Source organism: Ceratotherium simum, chromosome 38, assembly GCF_057802395.1.
Source record: "Ceratotherium simum simum isolate JZ-2026a chromosome 38, ASM5780239v1, whole genome shotgun sequence".
Classification (NCBI taxonomy): domain Eukaryota; kingdom Metazoa; phylum Chordata; class Mammalia; order Perissodactyla; family Rhinocerotidae; genus Ceratotherium; species Ceratotherium simum.
In genome coordinates, this window is record NC_141937.1 from 4,184,244 (window position 1) to 4,209,774 (window position 25,531).

The window sequence follows — 25,531 nt, forward strand, 5'->3', positions numbered from 1 at the left end:
CAGTCTTGAAAGTTAGACAAATTCAAGGTTTTAAAACCTTACATTGAAGTCCTTTTATTTTTTTCTTTGGTGTGTTTTGTTTTTTATTTTATGGTTTTTAAGATATTCTTGGTGATTGATCTGGATGACAGATCTCACTTCACTGTAAGATATACATGTTCCTTCACTCTAAACCTTTTCCTCAAACTCCCCTTGACAAGGTAACTATTGCTTCCTAATGGTTTGATTCTTCTCAAACGTTTGCCTTAAGAATAGTGGACCCCATTTCCTCCTTTCACTGTCAGTCCCTCAGAGGAGGAAGAGAAATCCACATTAGGTCCCCTGATTCTGTGTCTAGGGGAAGAGTTTTGAACTTTCAGGGCTGCATAACAAAACCTTGACAGCGCCTTTAGCGGTGACTGGCTGGAGGCAAGTTGTGAAGCAGGAAGGTGCCGGGCAATTGGTGCACTTTCTGTGCAGCCCAGGCCTCCCTCTGGACATCCAGGGTTTTTTTCTTCCTCCCATCAGCTTCTCCTGGTGGCTCCTCATTTGTCCTAACTGCCCAAGTGATTGGTAGTATTGCATGCTCGGGCCTTTGCAAAACCCAGCAAAACTTACTGTCCAGGTCCCATTTCCTCAGGCCTGAGATGGTAAAAGATGACCTTGCCAAGTGCAAGCGCTATTCTGATTACTTGCTGGGTAAAAGTGAGAGGTGTTTTAGCCCTGGAGCTGTTTCAGTCACCTTCCAGCCATATCCTGCAGGAAGCGGAATGTTCCGCTTGCTCATGGGCTGGTTCTCTCCCTGAAAGCAATTAATCACCATTCCTGATATTCCCTTGACACCAATCATTTTTTTATTTTTTTAATGATATATGGATGGATGGATGGATAGATACATACAGATATAACCTAGAAATTTAAGCAGGGTAAAAGATGTGTGTGGGTATGTGTATGTGTGTGTAAAGCATGCTTTTTGTAAATAGACGGATATTATAGAACTTGATGACAGTTTATAACTGCTGTGACCTTACTCATCACTTGAGTCTGTTGATTGGTACGGGAAGAAGGGTGAATGCCAGAGATGACATCAGGATGCCTCCATTTAGAAATAATTAGGACTCACTGAATTAGCACCCCATGTCCTAAATGAATTCATGCATTTGACTATGACAACATTTCTAGCAATTTAATCTGCAAAGGAATTTTCATAGCCTTTATAACATTTCTTTGGAAAAGTTATTTTAAACATAATAGAGTTAGTTTTGAAATAGGCCAGGATTGCAAAGTACATTGCCGCTGGGTGGAAAAGTACATTAAACCATGTAATCTAGCAGTGATACAAAGCAGGCGGGAATGGAGGGGCCTGGACCCCCCCCGAGGAAGACTGGCCCCATTTGCTGCCATCAACAACAGAGGTTCAGAGTGGTTTGTCTCATTTTCAGCAAACCCTCAGCAATGTGGGGGTTCCAGATTACATAATGCAGTGTTCTTAGAATGATCAGAACACGGTAACTGGAGCTCATGGCACTAAGTTAAGCTCAGGCATGCTGTTGGTATCTAGAGAGTTGTTGGAGAAAAGTTAGATTCTAGGTATGAAAGATGGGGTTTCCATCACTGGTGAGGTGATAATAAGGACACACTTGTTCTCCTGTCTTTAGAAACTCAATAGCTTACAGGAGCAGGAAGGCGGGAGGAGGAACTGGGCATTGCCGTAGATACAGGTGAAAAGCCCGCCATTTAAAAACTGAATCCGTATCCTGGATTGGCCAAAACCTCCTGTGTGAGCTGTGACGGGGAGAAGCATATTGGGGCCATAAACAGATGGCCCCATCTCCGTGGGCAGGAGGATTCAGGAAAGGTATCCTTCCTTTTCTGGAAATTTCTATGCTCTCTGCTGATTTTACATTTTTGCTCATGATGCTTCTCTGAGTATTTCTTCTCAGATCCATGAAATTCAGTTCAATAGCAAACATCTTTATTGAGTGCCTCCCAGCTGCCAACACCCCTTTTAGGCCCAGGGTGGGTAGTGAATGAGGAAAGTCCTCCACCTCAGGAGCTCTGCCTTCACCCTGCTCTTCTCATGGCTCCACCAGCCCGCCATCTTGGGTCCCCGCCGTCTCTAATAGGCTGGAGCTCTCACATCTGTGTCTCAGCCCCAGGTGCCGTAAGACTTCTGCTTCTAAACACTTGAACTTAGCATTCAGTGTGGCCTAAATTGTGCTTATGATTTTACATCTCCTGTGGGGGTGGCCTCATTCACCCAACCACATGAGTGGGCGACCTCAGAGTCATCATTTCCCCTCCCACTGGCCCCCACATCCATTCCTCAGGTCCTGCCAATTTTATGTTTTGTCTAGACACCTCCAGACTTGACCAATGAAGGTGATATCCCTGGGTAACCATAAAAATTCCAATTTCCAGTCACTAAACTATGAGACAGAATAGTATATCGTTACATCACATGGACACCTGTGATATCTCTGTTTATCCACAGTGTTTACTGTCTCTGCAGATATTCTTTATCACTGCTGCTACACAGATGGTCATGGGTCTGGAACTGTCTGTCCTCAGGCAACATGGCTGGATAGAAAATAGACAACTCAGCGTACAATGGTTGGAAACAGTGCCCATCAGGCTTTCTCAAAGCTGTGTGTGTGTGTGGCTGCGTGTCATAGTTTTGTTAACCCGAGTGCGGCTACTGTTGCCTATTGGATAAGCTACTGTTGCCTATTGGATAAGCTGGGCAACCAAAGGGAGCATGGAGACGAGCACTCCTGGCTGACCACAGCAACATCAACAAACAGAAGGAATGAGAAAGCTAACCTCAGGCTAACACACACACAAACACGTAAATGTTCACGGTGCAGAAAGGCAGGAAGAGTGTATATTCGGTTAAAGCGTGCCCTCACTTCTGTCACAGTGAGAGATGCAGCGGGCGGTCCTTGTTGAGTGGGCAGTGGGAGGAGGTTAAGTCATGAATGAAGTAAGGAGAGGTATCAATCATCTAGAGAAAAAATAAGTCTGCGTTCTTAGCTTTTGCTGAGCTGCCCTTTGTCTCTTCATTCTGGGCGTCAGGACTGTTTCCTGGTAATTGGGGCCCGTCGCTGGGTCTAGGTCGTGATGGGTCTTCAGGAGAGAGGAAGTTCCCGCCTGGCCTCTGTAGCGAATGCTGAGCTGGCCTCTCTGACCACTGCAGCCTCCTACATGTCCATCGAGGGCCTTTCCTACCTGACATGCCAAATTCGGCCTTCATCATACTTTGTCTGTTTGACCGCCTTTTCTTCCTCATTGATCACCATTTCTCCAAGCTCGTGTCTCTCAAATCCATCTTCCAAATATTTGTTTGAACATGTTATTCTTCTGTTGAAAAGTCAACAGTGGCCCCCATGGCCTCAAAAATAAATTCTGTTTCTTACTTGATATACAAGTCTCTAATGAATGGCCTCTGCCTGTACCTGTTCCGGACTGTCTGTTAACTCTGTGCCGCTGTCTAGATTCCCTCTATGTGTAATTCTCTCCCGTTGCCTTTCTGTGGCCAACCTCTCCTTATTTAAGGCTCAGCTCAGGCGTTACCTCCTCCAGTGAAATTGTTTTATGACATCCCCACAGAGCTGGGGCAGCAACGTTCCCCTTTTACACGGCCCCTGAGCCCCTGGAACATACACATAACTTAGTTTTTTTCACATTGTGTTGAGGTTTTCTGTTTGTGAGTTAACTTTCCCTTCCTCTGAATTATAAGCCCGATGAGGACGGTCACTGCCCCTCATTCATTCCCAGAACTGTGGGCCTAGCACTGGATCTGTTAATGTGGGCAGATGTGGTCACATGAAGGCAGAAACATGGGTATGAGAGAAGTCAGAGTAGGCAAAACAATATGTGCAAAGTTTGGAAACTGGAAACTGTGTTTTATTTAGGGGAACCTGAGTAGATATGTCTCCTTGGGACAAAGTTTAGGTGGCTCAATAGTAGAATGTAAGTGGAAAGCCTTCAACTAAGGAGATTATTTTGTGTGGACAGTGACATTTAGGAAAGTAGGGAAGCTGTATTTTCTTATCTAAAACTTACCCATGTATGTTTAGCAATTGTGATAGAACCATTAGTGTTGGAATATTAAATCCGTTTATTCTGTTTCCTAATGAGATGTTAATGATTATTTTGTTGAACATTGAAGCTACCCTTTATCTGTCTTTTGTCTTCTGTGACTATCCCATGTTAAGTACTCCAAAATCAAAATTTTAGAAAACAGACCAATTAGGAATGATTATTCTTATTATTAAGAAAATTTGCTGGATATTCCATTAATCTTGGATTACCTAGTGTTTTTGAAACATGTTCAGATTTTAAGAAGGTTATCTTTATACTCAACATTTTAGGATCTTATGACATTTTCATGACTTTATATAGCAGTAACATTTCTGTGACACAGCTAAAGTGTTTTTCCAATTTGTCTGCATTAGGTCGAATTTATTGTTGTCTATTGTGATTATAGCAAAATTGTTGTAGCTAAATTCAACACTCCCTTTACTAATAATCTAAAATGTATGGCACAGAGGCTAGCTTAAGTCTATCCTTTTCTACAGATATATTCTGAATAGAAATGGTCTTTGGCCACCAAATTCATTTCTAGGCATATTTGTTTGTTTGTTTCTCCTTCTCTCTCTCCCTTCACTCTAACTGCAGAAGTTTTACTGGTAGATTTTATCATCATCATCATCATCACCGTCATCATCATCATAATTATTTGTTGGGTACTTACTATATACCAGAAACTTAAGAATTTTGTACATATTAATACATTTGATTTTTAGAGTATCCTATGAGATAAGTATTATTGTTCATTTCTATTTTACAAATAAGAGCAGGGAGCATCAAAGAGGTTAAGGAACTTGTCCATTGTCACATAGCTAGTCAGTGGCAGAATGGGATTAAAAACCAGAATTGCTTGACTCCAAAACTTGGGTTCTTAATTACAATACTATCATTCTTCTTTGTACGTGTCTTGCTGTAGTAGGTGATTATATATCAAAATCAGTGTTATATATCTTTTAAAGGCATTCTTGTTGTGAACACTTGGTGCAATTAGTTGCATCATTGACTTTTTTTCATGGCGAAGCCCTTGAATGATTCAGCCCCTGCCTGTGGCTTCCTGTAGTTGTGATTTACAGCCCAACTGGGGCAAGATTGCTGAGAGGTAAGGCCTGGACTGTTGGCACACAGGTACTGAAATCTGAGCTCCAGTGCCCTTCCCTAAGAATCTCTTTTATAGAGTTAAGCAGCATAGGGCTTGGCAGGGAATTACTCCTGATAAATAATAATTTAAAAGCTGCTGAGGAAAGGTTGGTCAGTCTGCCCTTCTGCCTCCACTCTGGCCTACCTGCAGCCCACCTTGTTGCCAGAGCGATGGTTCTGAAACCCGACCTCATCGTGTCACCACCTTATGTAAAATCATCAGTGGCTCCTTGTCACCTTCCAGACAGTCATTCAGTTCTAGCGTAAGGCCTTTTTTTTTAAGCTCTGTTACTTGAATTCTCACTGTTTCTCTGTTGCAACAGTTTGCTTTAGCAGTACTGAAATTTTGGTAGTTCCCACCAAACGCATGTGGTCTCGTGCTGCTCCGTGTACACCTTCTGCTGCTCCTGCTTCTGCTATGGGTCCTGCAGAAATTGTGTCCCCACCTGGGAGAAGCCTCCCATGTTCTTCCCTAGTCCTCCACTTAACTCAGTCACAGACACCGTTCTGCTCTGCTCTGTTCTGTTGTGTGCTTATATGCTTCTCTCTCCCACTAAAGTGCCAACTGCTTAAAAAATGAACTTCTATTGTTCAAGGCCTTGGCTATAGTTGGTGCTAAACTGCTGATATCCTTACACAAAGTGAAAGGCTACGGCTAAATATCTGCTAAATAAAGACGCATGTTCTTCACTGTGTCATGGGAAAGATACAGCTGTGGCAAGAAAGAAGTGTTCCAGCTGTGAATGAGGGTGCTGAGAGTCCTTAGTGTTGTCATGTCTGGGAGCCAGGAGCGGCCCTACGGATCATCCACTCAGAGTGGGCCCCCGAGGAGTCTTTCAGCCCCAGAGCCAAGTTGAGCCTTGTTTACCTTCTCTAATATCGCGCAGATCTCAGGACTGCAAGTATCTGCAAACAGAGTCCACTCGTGTGCTTCCCCCGAGATAAGAAGTCTATGCTGCTCACCCGGTGTTGGGTTTTAGGAACGTTCCTGGGTATACAGTGCTTGTTATTTCATGTTTGATTGATTCAAAGTGGGATCACCTGCCTTGAAGTAATATAAACCTCAAAAAATGTAACCTGGGATATTAACTATAATACATTCATCAACTGGGATGTTAAAGTATTACATTACTTTGTGAGGTTTTACTATGTTATTAACTAATGTGAAATTTGAGCTTTGCAAAGATTTTAAGCCGTTTATCTGTTGAGTTTGGTTGTTTATATCTCCCTTATTTTCTCCTGTTTTGGTAGGAGCAGAGTGATAAACATATACTAGATTCTCTTGAAGAAAAGGGGGTCGTTTTATCGTTCATTTATTCATTCATCCCCTTTACTCTTGTAAAATACTAAGGAGGCAGTAAAAGCATCCTGGGTACAACTTTTCATTATAAAGGTCCTCCACTGAACTTTTTCTACCACATTTCCTCTACTATGGAAAAGTAATAAAAGAAATCATGAATCTGAAATAGCCAGCAGAATATGCCCATCCTCTAAAATGGGTTTTATTTTGTCTTAGATCATGGATACTTTTCAGAATCTGATGAAAACAAGTACTTATGGATGGCACATCGACATATTATAGATAGTTAAGTAATAGTTGCAGTGAGTTCATAACTCTGTGGTCCCCGAGAGAACTAATAGACCAGGCTAAGAAGTCCCTGTTTTAGAGAGATTTACCAAAAAAAAATTTCAACAGTGCTAGAATTTTTTTTTTTTTTGTGAGGAGATCAGCCCTGTGCTAACATCTGCCAATCCTTCTCTCTCTTTTTTTTTTTTTTTTGCTGTGGAAGATTGGCCCTGGGCTAAGATCCGTGCCCATCTTCCTCCACTTTATATGGGATGCTGCCACAGCATGGCTTGCCAAGCCGTGCGTCGGTGTGCGCCCGGGATCTGAACCAGCGAACCCCAGGCCACCGCAGCAGAGCATGCGCACTTAACCGCTTGCGCCACCGGGCCAGCCCCTAGAATGTTTTTTAGACACTATAATTTCACAGTTTATGGTGACAGAGAGGATAAAGCATGTAAATATGTATTACACGTGATGCTCTTCAGGCAGCCTGCCAATAGCAGATGTCTGCATGAGGACCAACCAAACGTGCTCTGATTTGAAACATGTTTATGAGGTGGGGGCACAGGTCACAGGGCATTGAGTGATAAAGCAGAGACCAGCTGCTTCACCTGAGTTATGATCAAATCAAAGCAAAGCAGATTTCACAGCAGAAGTCAGAGAAAAGACTTCCTTCTTATAACTTTCCACAATAAAATTGTAGGGTTGAGGTTGGAAGGGGCTTAAAAGGTCCAACTGCCCAGTGCTTGAATCCCCTCCCCTGGTCCCCATCGGTTACTAACCAGCCTGTGCTTGGACATCTCAACCCACGGTGTCTCTTACATGTTCCACATGGTAAACTCTGAACATTTAGGCGACTCTGCCTCGTGTTGAGCTGAAGTCCATCCTTATCACGTCCGCCTCTGGCCCTGTTGTATTCATGAAAGCTGCTTCCAATGAGATTGCATTACTAAAAGTACTGAAATGAGCAGTGTCTAGAAGCACTACAGTTTCTCTTTAGTCAAAGAAAAATCTTGTTAATGTTTCAGCAGATACCTCATTTCAGATAGACATCAAAGATTTATTTAAATTTTATAATTTCAAAGTGAAATCATGTGTGTGAAACTGCTTTATAAACTTAGAGCATTCTACAAATTTAAGGCCTTACTGTTATTATTGTCACGAAAATAACCAACTAGAACTAATACCATTTGCTACATTTATCATAAAATAATTTAACTATTTATGAAACCTTAAGAATAAATAATACAGAAAGATTCTGATGATTGAAAACAAATGGTGCACATACAGCCTATTTCAGAGTAATAGGAAGCAGACGATGTCTTATTGAGATGTCTGATTTTGTCAAGAAATATACCTTAATAATTTGAAGTTGTTAATGTATTTTGTCAGCCAGTAAATGTAGCTTATAAAGTGAAAATAATTAAAAATCAACTTGTGTTAGGACTATGTTGACTAAAAAGGAAATAATTTAAAATAATTGATGCACCCACAAATTGAATGCATTTTAATCATCTCAACCTTTTTTGCTTGAGCAAAAATGACCCATTTTTATCTCAATTACCAATAAAAACTTTAATTGTAAAGTTTTTAAAAGATTCATAGACAAAAGAATAATTCTGAGATATTAGAATCCAAATGACCAAAGTTTTGGTCTTGTTTAGGGTGGTGATCTGCTAGCTATGCCCCGTCTCCCCTGAGGACAGAAGAAGAGAGCATGGCCCTACAGTTTTTTCCTCTCAGTGATTCGTGTTTTATGTAAAATTGTTCTTGCCTATAGGGAGAGTTTTTAATATGCCTAAATAAACTTTATTTTGAGGTTGTGGACCATTTTCTCCCCGGATACAGAAAAAGTAAGTTATTATTCTTTAGACTTGCTGAAGTGGACAAGGATATAAATGACTTTTTAAGCCCATTAATTTCCAGTATAATATAGAAATTACTAAAGTTTTTAATTCGTTTAGGAGGAAAAGTCTTTTCTTTAAATATTTTGCATTTTCCAGTTCTTTAATTACTTACTAGAAATACCAAAAACTAGGTATATATTTAAATCACTGGGATTTTGTGGTAACAAATACTGTTACTGTAGTTTAAATAGTTCATTTAAGTGGTAGCTTCATTGTTATAGCTTAAAGAGAAACCAAAATGTTAATTTCATTAGTCATTTCAGACTGTTGCTTTGTTCCCTCAAGACTTGTCATTTGTGTGCCAATTGCAATTGACTGACTATATTGTTTGGAGTCACTGAAAATGTCATGAGGTTAGAGCTTGTGCTTGTTATTGGTGGTGTTTATTTGTATTTTTTCCGTAGTTGGAAGGGCACAATATCTTCTCCACCCTGAGCTCCAGTGAATATGAACAGGTGCTTGAAATCATCCGCAAAGCCATCATTGCCACGGACCTGGCTTTATACTTCGGAAACAGGAAACAGTTGGAGGAGATGTACCAGACTGGATCGCTAAACCTTAATAATCAATCACATAGGTAAAAATAAATTTTAAAAGTTTAGAAGCCCAGGAAATGTTATCTGGAATAAATTTATGTTTAAAAACAGAAATGCAGTTTGGCATAAATTTATATTTGAAAAAGAAATGTAAAGAAATGCATGTGATTTTTTTTGTTGTGTTATGTGCACTTTGTATGTTCTTTGGATATTTTATTATTTGACAAAATTGCTGACAGTATATTGTGAGGATAATTAAAATATGAATTGGAACTTAAACTGGTCACACAGGAGTGGGTGCTTTTAAAGGGAAGTCATTTTCCAAGAGGCCTCTCCTTGAGTTTATCACTCTAGGGCTTGGTCATTGGCCTCACAGACTCAAAAGCAAATGAAAATGGATTCATTTTTCAGAATCCAAATCCTATTAACCAAGCTCATGTGATTGATGTATAAAATTGGAATTCCATTTTGTTGATCTACAAATGTATGTTCTAGTTAAAAGCATCAGAATATTGGTATTCTGTGTGGTTGGAATCACTTGGCAAGTCAACTGGCAATTAAAAGTTTGTTTCACGAACATAGAGTCTGAACAAGGAGAACTAGATTACTTAACTGTTCTAATGGCATCAGTCTAAATTAGTCTGATTGCTTCCTTTCTGAGAAGGCATGTCTTGCAAGTAGATTCAGAAATATGTCAGGTGCATTCCTTGTGAACCCGTCCACCCATCTCTATGCTACATCTCAGTCCACTGGCTAAACCACCTCTCCTTCTTGTCAGCTTGTACATGGGTTCCACCAGCTGTTATTGCTAGGACTTTCCTTTTGCTGTTTCCATGTCTGACCAAGTCCATCTTAGGTGATGCCATCTTTATCTTTAGATTTGTGAACATTCATTTCCTGGTTCTATTCTAGTCTTGCTGAACGTGGGTCTGTTCTCTTTGTTCAGATGCTTTACATTCCTCTTCTGTGATCCATTAAGTACTGATTGTAACATTCGTTTTAGAGGAACCTCTCTTTTCAAGTTCCTAGAAGCCATTCACTCAGGTAGCCCAAACACAAAACATTAGATTTACAGATGAATATAGATATGTAATAAAGTTTACCTCTTCAAGGATGAGATATCCATATGATATAATGATACCCATGCCTTTGATTAAGCAGCAATTACTGGTGATTCAATTTACCTTCTAACGGGCAGATCCAGATTTTGTGGAGCTTGAAAATTACACAATTTGGGGAACCTTCTTTAAGGAAAACAATAGAAAGATATCTTATTTTCACATAGGGCAGTCTGAACACTGAATAAATTTGAAAGTGTTTCCTCTGCTTTTATCCTCTGAAAAGGATTATGGAGAATTGGTATAATTTCTTTTTTAAATATTTGGTAGAATTCACCAGTGAACCATTCTGTGCCTGGTTCTTTCTGTTTTGAAACGTTATTAATTATTGATTCAATTTTTTAATAGATATAGGCATTTTCAGATTGTCTGTTTCTTCTTGTGTGAGTTTTGGCAGATTGTATCCTTCAAGAAATTCGTCCATTTCATTGAAGTTATCAAACTATGGGCACCGGATTGTTCATAATATTCCTTGATCATCCTTTTAATGTCCATGGGATCTGTAGTGCTGTCCCCTTTGTCATTTGTGATATTAGTGATACATATCCTTTCTCTTTTTTTCTTAAACTGGTCAGAGGCTTATTGATTTTATTGATATTTTCAAAGAAACGGCTTTTGGTTTAGTTGATTTTCTCTGTTGATTTCCTATTTTCACTTTCATTGATTTCTGCTCTAATTCTTCTTCTTATTTCTTTCCTTCTGCTTATTTTGGATGTAATTTGCTCTTCTTTTTCTAGTTTCCCAAGTGGAAGCTTAGATTATTGATTTTAGATCTTCTTTTCTAGTATATGCATTTTAATGCTATAAATTTGCCTCTAAATATTGTTTTTACTGCATCTCACAAATTTGGTTATGTTTTTATTTGCATTTAGTTCCGAATATTTTTTTCTCTTGATTTTTACTGCGACCTGTGTGTTATTTAGAAGTGTGGTATTTAATCTCCAAGTATTTGGGAAAGATTTTCCGGCTGTTTTTCTTTTACTGATATCTAGTTAATTCCATTGTTGTCTAACAGCATACATTGTATGATTTCTATTCTTTTAAATTTGTTAAGGTGTATTTTATGGCCCACAACATGGTCTATCTTGGTGAATGTTCCATGTGAGCTTGAAAAGAATGCCTTTTCTGCTGTTATTGGATGAAGTAGTCTACAGATGTCAATTATATGCTGTTATTTGATGAAGTTATTGAGTGCAACCATGCAACAGATTTTTTGCCTGAAAGATCTGTTCATTTCTGAGAGAGGGATGTTGAAATCTCCAGCTGTAGTAATGGATTCATCTGTTTCTCTTTGCAGTTCTCTCAGTTTTTGCCTCTCATATTTTTATGTTCTGTTGTTGGGTGCATACTTGTTAAGGACTGTTGTGTCATCTTGGAGTATTGACCCCTTTATCATTATGTAATGCTCCTCTTTATCCCTGGTAACTTTCCTTGCTCTGAAGTCTGCTCTTTGTAAAATTAATATAGCTACTCCCATTTTCTTTTTTTTTTTTTCATGAGGAAGATCACCCCTGAGCTAACATCCATGCCAATCATCCTCATTTTTTTTTTTTTTTTTTTTGGCTGAGGAAGACCAGCTCTGAGCTAACATCTATTGCCAATCCTCCTCCTTTTTTTTTTTTTCCCTTTTTCTCCCCAAAGCCCCAGTAGATAGTTGTATGTCATAGTTGCACATCCTTCTAGTTGCTGTATGTGGGATGCCTCCTCAGCATGGCCAGAGAAGCGGTGCATCGGTGTGCGCCCAGGATCCAAACCCGGGCCGCCAGCAGCAGAGCGCGTGTACTTCACCACTAAGCCATGGGGCCAGCCCCTCCCATTTTCTTTTGATTAATGTCAGCATGGTATATCTTTCTCCATCAATTTACTTGTAATCTATATGTGTCTTTATATTTAAAGTGGTTATCTTGTAGACAACATATAGTTGGGTCTTGTTTTTTGATCCACTCTGACAATCTCTGTCTTTTAATTGGTATATGACATTTAAAGTGATTATTTATATAGTTGGATTAATATCTGCCATACTTGTTATTGTTTTCTATTCTTTGGCCTTGTTCTTTGTTCCTATTTTTGTCTTCCACTCTTTTTCTGCCTATTCTGGCTTTAATTGGTCATTTTATATGATTCCATTTTGTCTCCTTTCTTAGCATATCAGCTATACTAATTTTTTTTAGTGGCTGCCCTTAAGTGAAAGATTTTTTCAGAACTTAAAGCCAGTAAGAACATGAAATTTTGCTCAATATCTTTAGTCATAAAGATATTGAAACCACAGTGATATACCACTACACATTCACTAGAATGGCCAAAATTAAAACGACCGACAATACCAAGTGTTGACAAGTACGTGGAGCTACTGAAATACTAATATTTTGCTCATGGGAGTATGAAGTATACAACTGCTTTAGAAAATAATTTGGAAGTTCCTTATAAAGCTAAGTATATGCTTACTCTGTGACCTAGCAGTTCCACTCTTAGGTTACTCAAGAGAAGTGAAAGTGTTACTATGTTCAGACAAAGACTTGGACACAAATGTTCACAGTAGCATTAACCATAATATGTCCAGACAGTAGACAACCCAAATGTCCACCAACAGGTGAATGGATAGACAGTTTCTGGCATTTATACAGTACAATACTGTACTATTCAGCAAGAAAAAAAATTAGGAACTGCTAATTCATTCAACAACATGGACGAAACACACAGACATTATGTTGAGCAAAGTAGTGCATACCATAGGAACACATTTTTATGACGTTCTAGAATAGGCCAAACAAATCAATAGTATAAGTGATTGGGATAGAATTCAAACTGGCAATTGTCAAGGTAGGATGAGGGACATTGCCTGGGAAAGGGCAGAAGGGATTTCTGGGTGATCAAAAGGCTCTTTGTCTTCATGGGTGTGGTAGTTACGGACTGTATACATTTTCACATTCATTGAACCGTATACTTCAAATTTATGCATTTCATTCTATATAAATTACACCTAAATTAAAATATGAGAGATAAAAATATACAATCTAGAAATTTGATTGTGTGATAAAATATGAAACATTTTTGTTTCAAGTGTTTTTTTTTTCTTAAACAAGATAGAGTATGTGAATTATAGCAGTATGCCTTTAAATAAAATCATTAAAAAAAAGATGGAATGGTCCTTAATTCACCAAGTGACATCAAATCTCATTTCTGTGAGGTGATTAGGAGTTGATAAGCTTATGGAAGCAGTCCACAGAATTCTGCATGGTCATGAGTAAGCCTTTCATCCATATTAGAGTTACCAGTGAGTGTAATATACACACATTTCACGTGGCTTTAGTAGCCTTTCGTAGATTTCTTTGCGGGAGATTCTGGAATGATGTATGTAAGGAATTGCCTAATTGGAGCCCTGCTGTGTTGTCCTAGGAGATTGAAGGCATAGAATTCACACAGGAGGCTTTTTCAGACAGGCTCAGAACTGCCCTCGAGGCTGCTGAAAACCCTTCTTTTCTTCTCCTCTCCATTTTCTAGAGACACTTGTTACACTTGAGTTAATCCAGACATCATTGCCCCTGTGACTAGGATGTGTATCCCCCCGCCTGTCCTTTTCATAGACACGGGTCTGCTCCAAAAGTCCCACACATGACATCATCTGTATCTTGACAGCCGTTTCTCCAGCAGGAGCCGAAGTTTGCAGAGAGATATTTTACCACAGTGGTAGAAATAGGTCAGTTGGGTGCTGCACAGAATGGACAGATACCATCTCTGAATTATGCTAGTTTTTATATCTGACTCTTCATTTTCTGGCTCGAGCAATTCCTTTTCAAAGAAACACGAACAAGTGCTCTCTTCCCTGATTCCACTGGCCTTAAATGCTGATGTCATCCCAGGGGCAGGTGCCCCCAGTGCCAGCTGTTCCTCAGTCACCATAGCAGGGGGTTCAATGATTCACCAAAGCTGTTTTTTCTCTATTGGTTAAGGTGTGGTCTACAGGCTAGAAATATATTTTTAAATATATTTTTATTCTGTTTCTGTTATTCTACCGTTTACCTCTGCTTATTAACATGATATCTTTCTTTGATTCTTGTTCTCTTTTGGGATTCAATTCCAGCTCCTCTTTCTGGTGTGGGCATTTACTTCAACCCACTAATTTTTTCTCCTCTTATGTGGAACCATAATTTTTTAAAATGCATGTTTTTTAGTAGGTTGGTAAATAAATTTAGTCTGGTTTGTTTTCTACCTTGAATAAATTAATTTATCTGATATTGTTGGAATGTTTGTAGTTAAATACATGATAATATTTCTTGGGTAATTTTTGGAGATATTAATTGTAATTACTGCTTTGAATAGTTGATAAATGGCAGACCGTGGCCTCTCCCTTTATACCTAGAATTAATACTAGAATGTAAAAAGATGTCATTCATCTGAGGAAATCAATGGCAGACTTTGGCTAAGAACTGAAGTTACCTGATATTGAGAGCAGTGCATCCTTTATTTAAATTAAGAATCATTGTATTTCTAAACCATCAATAGACAAAGAAATTAAAATAGTACTTATAAAAGCCTTTTATTTAGTTACATGTGCAAATGCACTTGAAGCTTAAAAATGGTTAGATGGATACCTTTTCTTCACTATCAATTATTTTCTGAAAAATTAATATTTAAAGTTAGTATTTTCCAGAGCAGTTCTCAAACTGTTGATAGTCTCTTTATTTATTTTGTGTTAAAATCAGGGTAACCACACTCCCCAGTTGGTCTGGATCATTCTCAACTAACATCTGTTGTCCTGATGTAATTATATTGGTGCTCTTTTTCACTCTCGAAACTATCGGCTTGGACATAAATCATATGGTATAATATCCTCGTTGTGTGTAATCAGAGGATGGAACATACTGGAAGTCATCACATGCTAGACGTTGGTTCACTAGTGGGGCCCAGAGTGATGGGTAATTGTGACATAGTAGGTATTCAGTGTGTCGAGTAAACAAATAATCCAAAATGGCAAATAGTAAAGAGTGTAGGTTTTATCATGTAATCTTATACTCATATTCTTGATTAAGGGCATTTTGTGTTTTGATAATTTGACAATATTTTATAAGTACTGATGAAGCTGGAGATTTGCCCTCCTTGGCACCCAGTCCCTTCTAGTATTGGACAGTATCATCTCAGATATCTCAGATATTAGAGAACAGGATTCTCTTTTTTTTTGCAAGTATTCTCTACAGTGTGACAGGTAATCATTTTACATCGAAGATATAATGCATTCTAAATAAAGGCAGATGGCCTCATGCACTTTAGTGTTTTATCAGTTAGGAAAGCATTTGCTCTAAGGAAGATAAATTGTAATGACCAGTGGCTTAAAAGTATAGGGTTGTATTTTTTATTACATTGTAAAAAGTCTGAAGATAGGTAGCTGCTGTCTTCAGTTCAGCTGCCCAGTGATGCCGCGAAGAAACCAGGCTCTTGCTGTTTTTCTGCTCTTCATCCCTGGCATGTTGGCTCTTACTGGTCTCTTATTCTTGGGTCAGCCAGACTTTACCCAGGTCATTCTCTCATTGCATGGCTCTCTCGGTCTTTGTTCCACTTATTCTGGAGCTGAAGGTCACTTATATTCTCTTGATCTTGATCGTTGCTGGAAGTCCTAAGTGTCTGACCCTTGCTCCCTACCTGCTGTCCTTACCAATGGTCCTTGCCACCTGCCCTTTTATTGACTGTTATACCTGTGTGAACTTGACATTGTGGCCACAACTCTGCTTAAAGATACTAGGTCAGTTTATTATGTTTTACTTTGAAAATGAAACAACCAGAGACCAACTGTGTATGAAAGTCGTTGCTATGTGTCTTTCAAATGCAGATGAATAATTCCCTTTTATATTAGACATACATAGCTTAGTTTTCAGAAATATCTTACATTTGATAATGAAGAAGTTCTTGAAACTTTTTAAATAGCAGAGCCAGGTAAGTGATTTTAGGGTTGCAGAAATGAATTATTAGACAAGTTTAAGTCTTAACTTATAACAGGGGACTTGCTAGTGATGTAACAGATGGAGAGGAGGAGAAACATAGGGAACCACAGAGAGAAACAGGAATTGTAAACTAATTGCTTTCTTTACTGAAATTTTCCTTCAAAACTCTTTCTCTCCCACAATTAAACACAACTAGAAGTTAATGTCATGTTTGAAAACCAACTCTAGACTCGAGCCAAGGGTAGGCAAAGGGTAGCTTTATTGTTTCTCACTGAAACTGTGATCATTGTCTCCTTTTGATTAAAAACTGACCAGAACGTCCACAGAAATCAGAGCATTATTCTTGAATTACAGCGTTGTTCTTGAATTACATTACTTTCCTAATGGAGAGACACTTACAGTCTTGCCTGAGGACCACTTCCGCAAACCAATGGGGTTTAAGCTATGAAATCAAATTAAAGCATACTTTTAAATATGAAAATGACAGATATATGAGTGGTTGGTAGGTTTTATAATTTCTATTTCCATGTATTTCGTGTTGAAACTGCCTTCCTCAAACATGTATTTTAAAAATAAGCGAATTTCAAAGTTTTGTATCCCTGAGAGCAATAGGAAACATGCAAATGAGAATGTTTATTCTCTGAATCCCAGGGAATAGTTGTGCCCTTCAAAGACATTCCTGTGCCCCGCTTCTTCCAAAGTCTTTCCTTAATTTAGATTTAAGCACACATCAAAGAAAGGGTATAATATTAAACACGTGAACAATTCTTCAAACAATTCAGAAATAGAACTAGAAAAGTTGTGTACTTTTGCATAGCTACTGCTATGTATTTCGAAGGACAAGACGTGTCTGTGTGGTGTGTTTTATTCTTAGACCGTGACCTGGTTGCCACTAGCCTATTTTGAATGTGACAGCATCCTTCAGTCTTTACCTGCCGTAGTAAATGCACAAGGGCCTCATTCTGCTGAGTATGTTGTGTGTTTCAACTGAAGAACTTGAAATGTGGGGAAACTGAGTTCTAAAGTGACATCACTAGTGTCTTCACCTGTAAGAGTTTTCAACTCTAGGAATAATACAAGGATTTTGTTAGGCAAGTAAATTTTAAGTTACAATATTTTTTAATAACAGCAAATCCCTCTGTGATACTCCTCTGCTCAAGATTGATACTTTGTTCACATATAATTTCTTTCTCCTTTTTTTTTTTTGTTTTTTTTTCCTTCTCAATGGTATTTTTAAAAGAAGCAACATATTTAGGGTTCTATGAAATGAAGGGTTGAGAACTTACATTTAAAGTTTATTTTAGTGAGATCACCACTCTATCATGGTTATGCTTATATTAAGGAGTTATCATTCATGTTATTGGAAACAGTAAGATTCTAAAATCTTTTCTGTGGTTTTGGTTCTGCAGCTGGGTTGTCATAACTCCTGTAGATGTTAACATATTTCAACCTGGCTCTCCCTCTAACGTCTAGAATCCTCCTACTTTCCTGTCTCCACTATCGTCATCCTAATTCAAGCTGCCATCATCTCTCATCTGGACTACTGGGGTGTTCGCCTCAGTTATCTCTCCGCATCCTCTCTTGCCCCCCTACAATTCCTTCTCTACCAAGAAGACCTGGGGGATCTCTTTAAACCATGTTTCATGTCACTTGTCTGCTCACAGTCTCCAGTGTCTTACCATCAGACTTGAAATAAAAGTTAAAGTCCTGGCTTGTCTCCAGACTTAGCGGTACCGCATGTTCACCTCATTCCTACTTTTCAGCCAGACTGGCTTTCTCGTTGTTCCTAAAACACACTACACACACTATCATCTCTACTGGAATGCTCTCACAGATCTTCATGTTTTTGCCTCTTTTTAAATATTTTTTACACAGACTTGTTTCATGAAATTTTCTAACTTATCATTTTCTGCTTCTCTCCACTAGAAGTAGTTCTACAAGATCAGCATCATTTTGTTCGTTGCTGTAACTGTGCTTGATTCATAACAGGCATTAAAAACCTTTTGGAATAAATGAAAATAGTCAAACCCCCTAAAATTACTTGCCTGAGAATCGTCTGTAACATAGGCGTTGTGTGGAGCCCTTACTTCATTGTTCTTAGTGACAAGGTTCTACAAAGTCAAACCAAGAGTAGTCAGCATGATCTCCATCCCTCTCACAGTTGGTTATTAGAACACGTTGTGAATTAGGGATCTGTATGAGTTGGGTCTATATTCCATTCATGGAAAGAAATAAAACCATTCCAGTTCAGATTAATATTTCTGGACAACCATGACCATCTACCATCTAACTGATTTGTCATTGAGAGTAAAAAATGAGTAAGTCTATTTATTAAAGGTATTTAATACAAAATTTATCTGTTTTATTTGCTTATTTTTTTGGTTAAGAATAAAATAACTACCGTTAAATTGTTTTGTCTAAGTAATTTTTATTCTTTTTTTTTGGTGAGAAAAATTTGCCCAGAGCTAACATCCATTGCATATCTTCCTCTTTTTTTGCTTGAGAAAGATTAACCCTGAGCTAACATCTGTGCCAGTCTTCCTCTATTTTGTATGTGGGATGCTGCCACAGCATGGCTGATGAGTGGAATAAGTCTGCGCCTGGGATTCCGGACCCACTAACCCGGGCTCCTGAAGAAAAGCAAGTGGAACTTTAACCACTCGGCCATGGGGCCGGGCCCCTTGTCTAAGTAATTTTGACAGCTAAATCTAAATGGTAACTAGTTCATGATCTTTCCAACCATAGTAATAGCAATGTTACCAGTGGAATCATTTCCAGTGGACAAATTGTTTTCATGTGTTTTACCGTGTCCCATCCTATGAACATTTTTTTTGTTTCATAGATTTATGAGATAAGAAATCTTTTTTAAGATAAAGCTTATTAGAATATTTAGCCAAGAAAAATAACTGTTGTGTTTTTTTTTGGTAAATATAGATTGAATGAGATTGAATTGTTTCAATGTCATGAAATAATTATTTATAAACAGAATAATAGTTTTTTTCTTGTTCTGTTTCTGTTTAAATGAATTTACCTGTTGAGCAAACAGGTAACATGCTCATTCATTTAGAAGCCCAAATCCAGAAATAAATATTCTTCCTTTAAACCACAAAGTGCTTAGGAATCCACCTCATCAAAAAAATAGAGTTCCCTGGGGCCAGCCCAGTGGCGCAAGTGGTTAAAAACGTGCACGCGCTCCGCTGCCGGGGCCCAAGGTTCGTGGGTTCGGATCCTGGGCACGCACCGACGCACTGCTTGTCAGGCCATGCTGTGGCGGCATCACATATAAAGTGGAGGAAGATGGGCATGGATGTTAGCCCAGGGCCAGTCTTCCTCAGCAAAAAGAGGAGGATTGGCAGATGTTAGCTCAGGGCCAGTCTTCCTCACACACACACACACACACACAAAATAGAGTTCCCTGATCATTTTAAGGGCTTTGGGTCTTCACATGGCATCTATTTGGGTCACAGGAAGGGTACGAATAAGTCTCATCAATGTTGATATGGTTATCTCATCTTCCCTGTTAGAGACATGATACCTTTGACGTGTGTCCTTATGAAAAGTAAGGCTGTGGAAAAGATCATTTAATCAGGCAAATGGGCTAAAGGAATTGGGCTGATTGGAAATAAAAGAACCTTGCAGCTGATTGGCATCAAAGACTTGGGTAGTAGACAAAGGAGCATCTCCCAGGTGTCCAGGAACCTTCCCTTCAGGGAGCACAACTAAACCAGAAACTCTGCCAGTGTGACAGAAGGACACTCTTAAAATGCTGTCTGCCCTGGTCAGGACGGGCTCAGGACCCAGGACAGGATGATGCCCTCAGATGGGGAGTGTCTGTGGACCTACAAGGAGTGAGGCAGCCATTAGCAGCAATGGGTTCCTAAGACTAATTAAATTTAGGTACAAGCTGGAGACAACATCCAATGTCGTCCCAGTTGTTATACAGTTTTGTGTCTTTCTTGATAATTTGCCTTTTAAAGTTACATAGTTTGCTTCATAAAAGGCAAAGTCAGTATGTTAAAATTCCTTAATAAGTAGTGCTTAGTGCTGCCATTAAGTGTAGACTTCATTTAGGGTAACCACCTGTCACTAGAACAAATCCTCTGAAACTATAGTGGATATGGCTGTTTGAATTCTTCGAGCAATTTTTCTTTTTCTGCAAGAGGAAATACTAAACCAAGCCATATATATATTTTTTTTTTCAAGTCGGACATGGAACACACCATTGTGAATGCAAAGCAACTGAAAAAGAAAACTCATTTCAGTTGGGAGGTTAGAGTTTGCAGTGTTTGGAAACTGCTCCCACTGCGTCTGTTGTCTGCACGTGGGGACGCGAGAGAGGATGCTGCAGACCTGCGTCTACTCTGGCCTTGTCTTGAACTGCTTCCACCTTGGAGAAGTCATTTCATTTCTTTGCACCTTAGATTTTCCTTCTATGAAATGAAAGAATTGGGATAGATTTTTTCCTTTCCACTCTAAATTTCATGAAAATGAAAATCTGGTCCACGGCTATAAAAATGTACCAGCAGATTTGGATGGTAACAGAGCTGTGCCCACACTGTATTTGATTTCTGCAGTAATGAGGCAACCAGCACATATGATATACTCTTCATGGAACCAGTAATAGAAGTGACTGATATTCTTACAATTAAATGAACAAAATGTTTTTTAATTCTGCTTTTCTTTCCTTCCTGTTAGTTGTATCTGCTCTGTAATGCGGTCCTTCCCTCATCATGAAGTAATGTCAACCTAAGTCTCATTCCTGAAAATGCAGAAGTCTTTCTGGTTCTTATTACAAATGTACAAGTGCTGCACTGACCAGTTTTGTATTGTGTTCTAGAGACCGTGTCATTGGTTTGATGATGACTGCCTGTGATTTATGCTCAGTAACAAAACTGTGGCCAGTTACAAAATTGACGGCAAATGATATATATGCTGAATTCTGGGCTGAGGTATGTCCTTGCTTTTTATATGAACATAGATAATGCCAACAAATGGAAAAAATTTGGAGACAAATTAAATAAATGGATAATTTAGTAACAAGATCTTAGTTGTTCATGTGGCTAGTTATTTCAAAAACCTATGGTCAGTCACATACGATGAAGAATTTAGAGTTTATGCACATACAAAGTGAGAACAATCATTCTGTTACATCTGACTTGAATATGTGTGTAAATTCTCTGCTCTCAACTGAAAGAGTTCAGGAACTTATTCACTGAACAATAGTGCAACAATTTCCCATATTTAATAGCTGATCTTTTGTTCATTCATTCAAAAAACATCACTGGTCATCTATTTTAAGACAGTCACTGGAAAAAGTAAGAAGGAGTCACAATATCATGGGTTATATATGCCTGCAGTTGAAAATTCAGGAGAATAATCATTTTGTACCAAGACATACAAGATTATGTAAATATACCAAATAGTCAATTTAACTGCAATTATGAGTTCTGTAGAATATGTGGGATATTAATTCATGATGCTCCTGATGTGTGAAACAAACACGTAAATTACTTTCATTAACACCTTTTCTTGACTAAATTATCAGAAATGTGCGTTTAACTCCTCAGTTTTCTTTCTGAATTGTCCATGAAGAAGCAGAATGTAATTATCTTGTTTAGATGAATCCACAATTACTTAGGTTGCTGCATTTTCAAAGATTATGTTGTGGGGGGAAAAAAAACCTACAAAACCTTTGGGTACCTCATTTGGTTTGAAGAAATAAAAGTAAATTTGGAGGTCAAAGAGTTTGGTAGTTGATGATCAAACCATATATCTCACCCGGATAGAAGAATGTATGTAAAAAGTAAAAACCAGCAAATCATTCAGTTGAAAGTGTAGGAGAAATGGTTTTATGTTGAATTGTTTCATAATGGTAAAGCCAGTTCGTTATACTCATGGTGTTGTTCTCTACAATGCCTTATGCACTGTGTGTGCATACTCCTGCGTGTTTTTTTTTTAATTTTAGCGCACGTGTGTGTGTCAGAACCTGGTTACTCTCAGACTCAATTAGGAAGGTTGTTTTCAATGTATGTGTCTGAACAGTAGTATTTGACTTTATCATCACAGTCAACTTAATTTTCATGTGTGTCCAAAAGTAATAATCCTGAATACATTCTGTACATTCTATATGTACATCACTACAAGAAAATTGGTCAGAAGCTAGCTTATTGTTTTGCAAATTATTTCATTTAACTATGATGTATTTCATACTTTAACAACTATATTTGTATTCTAAAATATGAATCAAAATGTGACTGGTATGTAGTACAGATTTCTTTTCTCTTTCTGTTCCTCGTTGGTGAAATAGTCCACAAAGATCGGTCAAGCTCCCAACATACTCGCAGGTACCCTCTTCAAGGACCTCATCGTCCATGGGAAGAAACAGGAATACAATCGCCATGTCCTGCCAGTTGATCTCCTAGATATTCATCAAGTCCAGTCTCCCCTCCCATCCCCACCATCTCTCCCCTACTCCAGACCTCCATCAGATTACTGTAATGCCTGGATTATTGGAACATTCTAACTGGCTTCCTTGCCCTTATCTTTTAGAATCATTTTAACAGTAATTAAGAGTGTGGTCTTTGGTGTCATGTGGCTTGGGGTTAAAATCCCACTTTGGCACTTAGGATGAAACCTCGGCCAGTGTTCTGGCTAACCTCTATGCCTCAGTTGCCATAATTGCAAGATGAGGGTTACTTTAATTCTGATTCTATCAGTAGCCTGCTTCCAACCCTCTGTCTCTCCGTGCTCTTGTGGTAAATACAAAAGTCATGAACTTGATCTACAAAGCCCACTGCCTCTCCAGGCTGTTCCATGTCCCAGCCCCTCTGGATTTCTTTTCCTTTTTTTTTTTGTGCTGAGGAAGATTCACCCTGAGCTAACATCTGTGCCAGTCTTCCTCTATTTTGTATGTGGGTCACCACCACAGCATGGCCACCGACAAGGGATGTAGGTCCGTGCCCAGGAACCAAACCCTGGCCGCCAAAGTGGAGTGCACCAAACTTAACCACTGGGCCACGGGACCGGCCCTGGATTTCTTGATTGAAGTCTCTCTGGTTGTCATCTAGGTCTCAGACTGTCCTGTGCCGTTTCATCTGCCTAGAGTGCTCTCCTTCACCCCTGCACAACCCGTTCCTCTCCAAGCCTCAGAATAGGTCCCTTCTCCGTTGTATGCATTCCACAGGACTCAGTTGTTCTCCTTTTTAGCATTTACCCTTATTTGTAAGTGCCTATTCAAATCATTGTTTATTTAAAATCTTTTTACTTATTGTACTTGTAAAATCCTTGAGAGCCAGGGGCCTAGTTAGTTTCACTCACTTAGGGTAGAAAAGAAAAGAAATTGAGAACCACTGATTTTAGTACTTAAAGTGATAACACTAGTGCAAAAGCCGTACTTGCAGTGTCTTTACATTGTTGGTACAAGTCCCTGTGTCCTGTACATAAAAATTCTCAGCGAGGGTTATAGCAATTGTTTCCAGACCCCACTGTAGCAAATCAGAGATATTGTTAGTTCTGTACTTCTGATTGCTGAAAACAAGCATAATTAAAATAATTAACACTAGAATAATAAAGCAATGTGATGGAAGAGTAGAGTATTAGGGAAAAAATTAGAGAACGTTAAGGAAGAAGATTTTAATCTTTAACAAATAAATAAAAAGGGTAAGATAAGTTTTAAAGTCTATAAAATGGGGATAATATCTAACTCACAGTATTTCATGAAGATTAAATGAAATAATATTTACAAGTTACTTAGCCCAAAGCCTGCAACATAGCAGCCTTTAATAAACATCTATAATTATGACTTTATGCTCATGTATTGCCACACTGCGTCTTTACTAAGACGTCGTAGCAGACTCTTGTTGATCTATCAGTATGTCTCTCTAAAGCCTCGCTTCACCCAGTTCAATGTACGTGAAAAATATTTTGAAAAAGAGGTGAGAGGGTCCGGCCCCATGGCTTAGCGGTTAAGTGCGCACGCTCTGCTACTGGCGGCCTGGGTTGGGATCCCGGGCGCACACCGATGCACCCCTTCTCTGGCCATGCTGAGGCCGTGTCCCACATACAGCAACTAGAAGGATGTGCAACTATGACATACAGCTATCTACTGGGGCTTTGGGGAAAAAAAAAAAGGAGGAGGATTGGCAATAGATGTTAGCTCAGAGCTGGTCTTCTTCAGCAAAAAGAGGAGGATTAGCGTGGATGTTAGCTCAGGGCTGATCTTCCTCAAAAAAAAAAAAAAAAAGAGGTGAGAAAAAGGCCTTTAGGGGGCCGGCCCCGTGGCATAGCAGTTAACTGCGTGCGCTCCGCTGCTGGCAACCCATGTTCGGATCCTGGGCGCGCACCGACACACCGCTTGTCAGGCCATGCTGAGGCGGCGTCCCATATAAAGTAGAGGAAGATGGGCACGGATGTTAGCTCAGGGCCGGTCTTCCTCAGCAAAAAGAGGAGGATTGGCATGGATGTTAGCTCAGGGCTGATCTTACTCACAAAAAAAAAAAAGGCGTTTAGGTTCTTCCATGCTTTGTTTTTTTTCCGCCTCACTCTTGACTATATCTCCTCTTATTATAACTTGTACTAACTGCTGCAAAATGAAACCAGAAGAGCTGGCTGGATTTCTGGTAATTCACACAGGAGAACATCAGGATAATTACCAAACAATGATACATTAAGTTTTTTATTATTTTGACATTTGTTCAGGTCAATAACCAGAAACGTTATTTGTTTAGGAGAAAATCAATGAATAAAGGGAACAACTCATTAATACCAAAATTTCATAACTGTTTTTAAGTTGAGAGAGCGTGATTTTTCCCCTTTTTATCGTAGGGTGATGAAATGAAGAAGTTGGGAATACAGCCTATTCCTATGATGGACAGAGACAAGAAGGATGAAGTCCCACAGGGCCAGGTATGAATTATGTTGTAAAGTCAAATAATTCAAGGTGGTCATAAAATCATATATGAATAAAAAGCATACACTATCTTACAGGACCCAGAACTACTTGAGATCATCTCCATTTAGATGGAGTCTGGGGATAGTAAGACCAATGTTAGGAAATCCTAGTTGGATTTAAAGAATTTACAACTACTCCCGTCACCCGTCTTTCTACAGATGTAATTGCAGGAAACAGGTTTCCTTTTCTGACTTGAAATAGAGGAGATGGATGAATTTGAATTGTTAATATTTTTCACAAGCAGAAAATGTGTTGTCATTGGCTGTACAAAGATATTTTTTGGAAAGTAACATTATAGAGTTTGGGTAG

At 38.9% G+C, this 25,531-nt stretch overlaps 1 protein-coding gene across 3 annotated transcripts in view; it reads left to right on the forward strand.

Moving 5' to 3' along the window:
- The window catches only part of PDE10A (phosphodiesterase 10A), a 248,225-nt gene that overhangs the window by 212,211 nt on the left and 10,483 nt on the right, over positions 1 to 25,531 (forward strand). For all 3 annotated transcript variants that reach the window (XM_087425039.1, XM_087425040.1, XM_087425041.1), the window contains 3 exons: positions 9,087 to 9,259; positions 21,110 to 21,221; positions 25,096 to 25,176. In XM_087425039.1, coding sequence (XP_087281165.1) covers positions 9,087 to 9,259; positions 21,110 to 21,221; positions 25,096 to 25,176 — 366 coding nt within the window. The remainder of the gene's footprint in view (positions 1 to 9,086; positions 9,260 to 21,109; positions 21,222 to 25,095; positions 25,177 to 25,531) is intronic.